At 38.1% G+C, this 8,152-nt stretch overlaps 1 protein-coding gene across 6 annotated transcripts in view; it reads right to left on the bottom strand.

Moving 5' to 3' along the window:
* Positions 1-3,721: 3,721 nt before the first annotated feature.
* Positions 3,722-8,152, bottom strand: part of ADD3 (adducin 3) — a 119,287-nt gene continuing 114,856 nt past the window's right edge. For 4 of the 6 annotated variants that reach the window (XM_006088112.3, XM_006088111.3, XM_023753350.1 and 1 more), the window contains 2 exons: positions 6,573-6,668; positions 3,722-5,973 (listed from right to left, as the gene is read on the bottom strand). In XM_006088112.3, the coding sequence (XP_006088174.1) occupies positions 5,681-5,973; positions 6,573-6,668 (389 nt within the window). In that variant the 3' untranslated portion in view covers positions 3,722-5,680. Of the gene's footprint in view, positions 5,974-6,476; positions 6,669-8,152 lie in introns of all 6 variants that reach the window. The other 2 variants (XR_002829084.1, XM_006088113.3) reach the window with 2 other exon arrangements.

Genomic DNA, 8,152 nt, shown 5'->3' with positions numbered 1-8,152 from the left:
GCTCGCACCCACAGCTGGTGCCGGAACCACCATTCACACCCGCTGACAGCACCCGGCGCCAGTCCTGATCACTCAGCACTGTCAGTGTGTGTGAGCAGCGGCTGCCGGCCCTGATCACCCCTGAGGGCTTCTCCACCTTCCCCTGTTCCTGAGGGGTGATCAGAGCAGCAGCAGTGTGTGTGAGCAGGTCAGTGCAGTCAGTACCTGGGAGCTGTGGTGGTGGGAGTGGGGCTGCCAGCAGACAGGGGACCAGGGCCTGGGGTGGGAGCGGCAGGGCACGGAGGATGGGCCGAGACCAGCCCCTGTACCCACCACAGCCTCATGGCCCACTGTTCCTTTCATGGTGCATGAATTTGTGCACTGGGCCCCTAGTTTAAAATATAGGTTGCAGCAGTAAAGAACTAAGCACCATGATTAAGTTGAGAAAATACATAAAAGACTTTCACAGAAATTTTAGGACCTGAAATTTTAGGAAAAGCAATTGTTGATAAGACTCAGGCTGATAAATAAGACTCAGATTTGCTTGGTCCTGCGATAGGTCTAATTATTCCCATGATAAAGTTCTAATCATTAATTTGCAGATAACTTCAGAAAAGTATACTTATCTATTTATTTACTATATTGATCTATTCCTAGGTGGTGATAGTAGAAAAGCAGGGGATGCAACCTGAAGACCTTTGCTTGAACCCTAGTGTATGCCTCTGAGCTGTATGGTTAGGCAAACACAACTTCCCTGGAGGGCAGATTCTTTCTAAGTCAGAACAAGATAACTAGGCTGTAAGGAACAAATAAAGTAATTTGGCCTCTATAAACTTTCTTCAACTTTACACAGTATGTAGCAATGCACAATCAGAATGAAGTTCTCAAGCCAAGCTCAGAGATATTTGAAGGAAGTTCTCTCAATGAACTAAAACTAAATTTAGACCCAAGATTGCCCCCTAATGGTCAGATCAGAAATAAAATCTCTTTGAAAACTACTGAATTCACAAATTATTTTTTCTATGAAAAGTTCTCAAAGGCTTATCCTTGGTCTCATCTCCAGCATGTACACTAGGTTTTTCTCCAAGAAAGACTGTCTCCAACTATAGTCACTTAAATAAAGGCGTAAGTAGATATAGTATATTTCTCCTCTTTAAAACTACTTATATGAACTAAACCATCTTTTCAAGTTTTTAAAATAACCCTTAGAATGTCTCTCCCTGCCCCCAACATTGGAAATCAAAAAGGAAAAAAGAGGAAAAGATAAAGAGCTTCTACCCAAGTCTTTTGGCAACTTAAGCAAAGGTATAGGTGCCCTCATAGCTAAGATTTGGAAACAGCCTAAGTGCCCATCAGTAGATGAGTGGATTAGAAAACTGTGGTACACCTACACAATGGAATACTATGCTGCGGTAAAAAAGAAGGAGTTCTTACCATTTGCAACAGCATGGATGGAACTGGAGAGCATTATGCTAAGTGAAATAAGCCAGTCAGAGAAAGATAAATACCACATGATCTCACTCATTTGTGGAATATAATGAACAACATAAACTGATGAACAAAAACAGATCCAGAGACAGAGAAGCATCAATCAGACTGTCAAACCTCAGAGGGAAGGTAGGGGAGGATGGGGGTAAGGGGGAGAGATCAACCAAAGGACTTATATGCAGGCATATAGGCCTAACCAATAGACACAGACCACAGGGGGGGTAAGGGCATGAGTGGGGGTGGGGGGATGGGGGGTAATGTGGGGATAAGGACACATATGTAATAACTTAATCAATTAAAAAAAAAAGGTATAGGTGCCCTTCCTTCCGGTGTCATGCTGAAGAGTCAGGAGCTGGTTCTCACCCTGAAGGGTGACCTCACCCTGGGTCATTCCCACTCTCCAGGGATTCATTAATGTCTTCATTCTTGGGGCAACTTGTTGAAAAACAAAGTGTCTTCCGAATCAAAAGTTAATGTTTTGTCCCCAATGTATATCCCATAGCGTATATCAACACATGAAGTCACCAGAGTTGGACTTATGGTCCAAACTAAGGGGGCTGACTCTTCCTAAAAAATCCCACAAAAATGTACCCTGGAGCCACATAGGGTCTGGCACACAAATGGCACCAGTTATTTTAGAAACAGAAATCTCTACGGGTGAAATACTTGCACCTCGTTGTTTGTTTGTTTGTTTTTTAACAAGCCCTGGTCTCATTATCTACAAAATAGGGACATCGTCTACTTTGTTGAGATGTTGAAGGCTAATGAGGTCATACATGAAAAGCACTTAGCAACAAGTGATAGATATTATCAATTATCACCTCAGTCAAAAAATGCCAACTATTTTAAAAGAGGCATTACATTGCCACTCAAAGGCATGAAAACTCTCCCGGAGTCATTTTTCTACCATGGTTTCTTTCTGAAACTACACCTCAAAAATTTTCAGTGTTTTCCTAGACTTCAGAGTCTCTGCTGGAGGTATTGGTGTTGGTGAAACGGGACAACAAAGTTGAAAACAATCAAGTGTGGGAAATGATAAACAATGAAGGGAATGTCTTCTATTCCAAGTTCTGGGTATTTCACAATAAACATGGTGGCGTCTGCAGGCTAATAAAAGGGAAGTTAAGTGCAAGGACCAGAAACACACTGGATTGTTAGGTCTATTGCACCCTCTAGTGGCCACAAAGAAGACTTCTTTTTAAAAACCTGTTCTAGCCAAGATTGCAATTTAGGTTATGTATATTTTTTGTGTTTTCTATGTCAAGAAAAAAGAGCTAATGTTAAGAGAAACCAATGCGATCACAATTTGATCCATTCAGTTCTCTTTATTCCCTGATGAATGCAAATAATAATCAACAGAGGAAAAGGCATGAAGGCAATATCACCCTTCATGCTGTTGACTCTCAAGTGAATACTGCAGACAATTGTCTTTGTTGCTTTACGGAAGGGATTTTTGAAATGAGCATCTTTCTAAAACAGCAATTTTTCACCACAGGGCTATTTACAAGCCAAGGTAATAATTAAATATGCCCAAGAACTATGAATCTATTCTTCTCTGCCTATACCCTTCATTTTTATAATGGGTAATTATAGTAAAAACTTCAATTAACCAGAACCCTCAATTCACATGATTTCCCCTCTTGCCCTCTATTTTTAAAAGTTGAAAAAATCACAAGAAATCATTCATGTGAGGGATTTAGTTTGAAAATTTCTAGGGTGGATTATGCTATGTTAAGAAGGAAAAAAAAAAACCCTGTTATATTGGCAATACATATATAACTGAACAAGAGCTGGAATTTAAAAAATATATTTTTTTGATGTGGTGGAATTGTAACCTATTTTCTATTCTTTCTGCTATTTTCTTTATTGTTACATAAAAATCAAAGACAAGGGTAATGTATATAAACTCAGCATGTATTCTATAATATTTTCTATTTTACATCCATAGATCTGAAGAGCAGAATTAAGACTGAGAATGCTCAATCCTTCAAAGATCTTTAGATCTCAGAGATATAGTTAAGGTCTCCATACTCTATCAAGACAAAAAATAGGTCACTTGTCTTTCAATATGAGCTAAAACAAGAAGGGCTTTATATAGTTAATTTTAAACTAATCTGAAAATAAATTTACCAGGACATCCCCTATTCAAAAGCACCAATCTTATTCAAAATCTCACTGCAGTATAAAACTCAGTCCACAAAGTAATTCAGGCTAAGTAATCACCCCGAGTTGAAAGCTCATGACACCAAATCCATCTATTTAAAATACTGTTTATTTGTGATTTCACATTAATTAGCATTACATCTAAGAGCAATATCAGATATCATTTATACATTTTCCACAGGACACAGAAATTCATTGGCTCATTCTTTATGCCAAAGCAAGTAAATAGAGGCATTAGCAAAAGGTGCAAATAGTTCACTGTTGTAGTTTAAAAAATATTAATGCACACTGCATTCATTTAAGATATATATATATTTAAAAAGTTATGGAAAAGCATAGTTCACAGGTTACTGTTTCTACATTACATTGTAATACAACATAAATGATGTAGAACATAAAAAAAAACCCTCAAATACAGAATTAAACTGAAAGTATGCACTAAGAGATTAAAACACTGATTCCAGTAGTTGGTGAGATTTAGAATGAAATTTTCAGCTCTGTTTCAACTTTGCATCATCATACACACACAGTCAAACAGAACCAGCCCAGAACACACAGTTAACAATGTAATGTTTTCATGCCAACTCATCCTCCAGAAACACTTTGGATTATTTTCATCCACTGATCACTTTGGATCATTGATTTTACATTGATTTGTGACATCACTTGGGTGAAGGGGGAAAAAAGTATATTAATCCTAGGTTTAATTTTTTATTTACATTAGAAAGAAAGTTAACTGAAAAGATAAAAACATTTGTAAAAATTAAGAAGTGGTAGTTTTATCACTAGGGGAGGGAGGTTAGACCTACTGACTTTTCCTAGTGCTGCCTTCTAACGATACATCAGTTGCAAGGATATGACCCTTTATAACTGAACTACCAACCAAGAAATACAATGATTTTGGTAGAGAAGCAGAATTTTAGAAATTTGGGACTGGTTTCGAATAAATTACACTTCAAATCCTATCGTGACTATGAGTCATTATCAAACTAGAATTCTTCTATTCATGACACCTCCTGTGTTCCCTCCATTCTCTCTTCACTTTCTCATTCTTTCCCTTTTCCTTTGGTTACGATATGAGAGCTTCTTCATTCATTAGCAATACTAAGAGAAAAATACATTGTAAGGTTCAAATATGAATCTAGTTATCCTCTAAATCCTCTAATCATGTTTGATACCAAGTCCCTGGATTCTTGAGTTATATTTAGTACCAAGCAGCCTCAAATCTGCTCTGTTGTTAAATGATTCGCTAATTTGCTTATGACATTTTTATACTGAATGGTATACAAACATCTCAACATACAAAAATCGTTTTTGCCAGAGTTAAACTAAATAACCCATGGTAAGTGTACAAAATCCCCTTTGTTGAAAAATAAGGGGCTTTCTAAATGAATAAAAAAGGACGTTCTCAAAAATTATATTTTACTAAAATGACCTTTTTTGGCAAACAAAGTTACTTCAGGTGAGGAAATTTTATACTATGAATAAAATTCCAAATGAATCTTTTCTTATATATTTTTTTAAAAAAATTATGTGCCAGTGTATACTAATGCTATAGATTCTTATCTTAGAAGCTTTTTAAAGCATTCTATTAATGCCCATTGAAACAATGGGAACCAAAAAGGTACAGTCGATAATAAATGATAAAAAATTATAATCTGATTACCAAATAAAGCAGGTGTAGAGAAATAAAAATTCTCTCCCCTGTTCACTGGTAATTTCTTTCCAACAGATACAGAGAAGGCCTGAAGTAATTCAGACAGATATCTGTTTGTGGTGAATTATAACACTTCATGAAGGTAGAGCTAATCAAAACTAGCAATTTTTTAAAAATTCAAAGCCTTTTTTGACATATAAAACGAGAGATGAATTTGAAAGCTTTTCTTCATAATATGTTTTTCTTTTAGTAAAACCCCTTTCCAGTTCTCAGAGTCCAGTTTGCTACACACCCCCAATCTGATCTACCACTGCATATTAACGATCAACTTAAATGTGGTATTTAAATGTGCAACGTCACATTGTAATAATAATAATTATAAAAAGACTTCCTTTAGGCTTCGACTTTCTCCTTTTTTTTGTTCTTTTTCAGAAAAGAAGGAGTACGGAATTTCTTCTTTTTCTTGGATGGTGATTTTGAAGGCGAGCCTTCAGGTGACAGGACTTCTTCAATTTTCTCAGGAGACTTAATGGTAATCTCGATGTTTTCTATGGTTGTGCTTGTGGTTAACCTGCTTACTTGCTTAGCAAGCTCATCCTCAACATCATGCATGTCATCCTTGCCGTTCACTACCATGACAGGCACTTCCATGGAGATGAAGCTCTTGGAAAATAGCTCATGGTTTTCTACAAAAGGGGAGGGTTTTTTGGTTATTTTATATAGTTAACATCCTTGCAAAACTGAAATATTTTAGCAATGTACTAAGTCATTATTTAATTCCAATAAGGATAGATCATTATTTTAATGGACTATACCAGTAGATCTACTAACATGAGGAAAATTTTCTTACATAGTATAAAGGGGAAAGTTGTTAGACCAAAAATGAAGGCTAGTTAAGTCCAGTCTGATGACTTGACAGTTTCACTATAAATCAAGTCAATATAAATGAGGAAGACAACATATATTTTTAATTTTGGGGTTGTTTAGGAATCAAAATTGAAAAGGTTTCATGTTTCTGATTGGAAGACATATGATAAACCAATTTTAATTTCACAAATTCTTAAGAATTATGAGTTACCAAAATGCAAAATAAGGTAAGTCAATATAAATTCTGAACAAAAGTAGCACCCCACTTACTAAAAAATATAAAATAATTGGGAGCTTTAAGTAAAATCTATGGCAAACTTACTGCAATCAGGTGTTCAACTTCCTTACAGAGACTCAAATGACAGAGGAAGCTTTTTAGATTAACTCAGTGAATGCTATGGGAAATTACATTGAATACCTTCTAATTTTTCAGGGATATTTTGCGGTGACTGAGTTTGAGACTGAATTTGTGAAACACATGAAGCGTCATCTGAGAGTAATTCCTGCTCAGCATCTGTTGGATAAGAGTTTAGTTAAAAGCCATGCAAAACAAAGAAGCATAAGATTTCAGGGAGGTTAGTGCATAAGTCGAATGCCTGCATACACAGAGACGAGAAACTCGTCAGCAATGAGCTGCGCATGCTAACGGTTACCCCATACCTCAATAATTGTGCATTAGGAGGAAGTTAATGTGTTAGAATTTCTGGCTGTGAATAGTAATTTTACATACATGCTTACCAAGGAAGCATGGCTACTGGCAGCCCAGGCAAATAATACGTATGCAATTAGCCTTTTCTAGGGTGTTAGGAAACTAAAATATACTGAGCAGCCAGATGAAAAGAATTATGAGGCCTCACCAATGATGTTACGTTAATGAGGCAGAATGCTTCACTGAATTTTTGAACAATATCCAATTAGTGATTCCTGTCAGAGCAATATTAGTGAGCTAATTCAGAAGGTCATAATGAATGTGGAAGAAACCATAAAGTTATAAATAAAGGTGATGGCTCTAGAGCAGTGATGGCGAACCTTTTGAGCTCGGCGTGTCAGCATTTTGAAAAACCCTAACTTAACTCTGGTGCTGTGTCACATATAGACATTTTTTTATATTTGCAACCATAGTAAAACAAAGACTTATATTTTCGATATTTATTTTATATTTAAATGCCACTTAACAAAGAAAGATCAACCAAAAAAATGAGTTCGCGTGTCACCTCTGACACGCGTGTCATAGGTTCGCCATCACTGCTCTAGAGTGTAATATTTGTTACCTGGCATCTTTAGGCTTTCAAAAAATAAGAGATTAAAGAGGGACATTTTACAAAATACAGAAACAGAGAAAGTTCTCATCTTTATGTTAGAACAAACAAATTCAATAATACCACTCAGAACATTTAATATAATTACACTAGAGGCCTGGTGCACAAAAATTTGTGCACTTGGGGAGGGGGTCCCTCAGCCCGGCCTGTGCCCTCTCCCAGTCTTGGACCCCTCGGGGGATGACCACCTGCTGGCTTAGGCCTGCTCCCTGGGGCATTGGGCCTAAGCTGACAATCAGACATCCCTCTGGCAGCCAGGGGGCCCTTGGGGGATATCCACTTGCCAGCGGGGAGCAGGCCTAGCAGGCTGCAGTCTGACATTCTTAGTGCTGCTGAGGAGGCGGGAGAGGCTCCCACCACTACCGCTGTACTGGCAGCCGTCAGCCTGGCTTGTGGCTGAGCAGAGCTTCCCCTGTGGGAGTGCACTGACCACCAGGGGGCAGCTCCTGCATTCAGTGTGTGTCATAGTGACCAGTCATTCCAAGTCATTCTGCTGTTAGGGTCAGTTTGCATATTACCCTTTTATTATATAGGATAGAGGCCTGGTGCATGGGTGGGGGCCGGCTGGTTTGCCCTGAAGGGTGTCCTGGATCAGGGTGGGGGTCCTGCAGGGGTGCCTGGCCAGCCTGGGTGAGGGGCTGATGGCTGTTTGCAGGCTGGTCAAGCCCCCCCAAGTGGG

The sequence above is a fragment of the Myotis lucifugus genome, unplaced genomic scaffold (genome assembly GCF_000147115.1).
Source record: "Myotis lucifugus unplaced genomic scaffold, Myoluc2.0 scaffold_44, whole genome shotgun sequence".
Lineage (NCBI taxonomy): Eukaryota > Metazoa > Chordata > Mammalia > Chiroptera > Vespertilionidae > Myotis > Myotis lucifugus.
The sequence above is the reverse complement of the archived record's forward strand: the minus strand, read 5'-3'. Positions and strand labels throughout refer to the sequence as shown.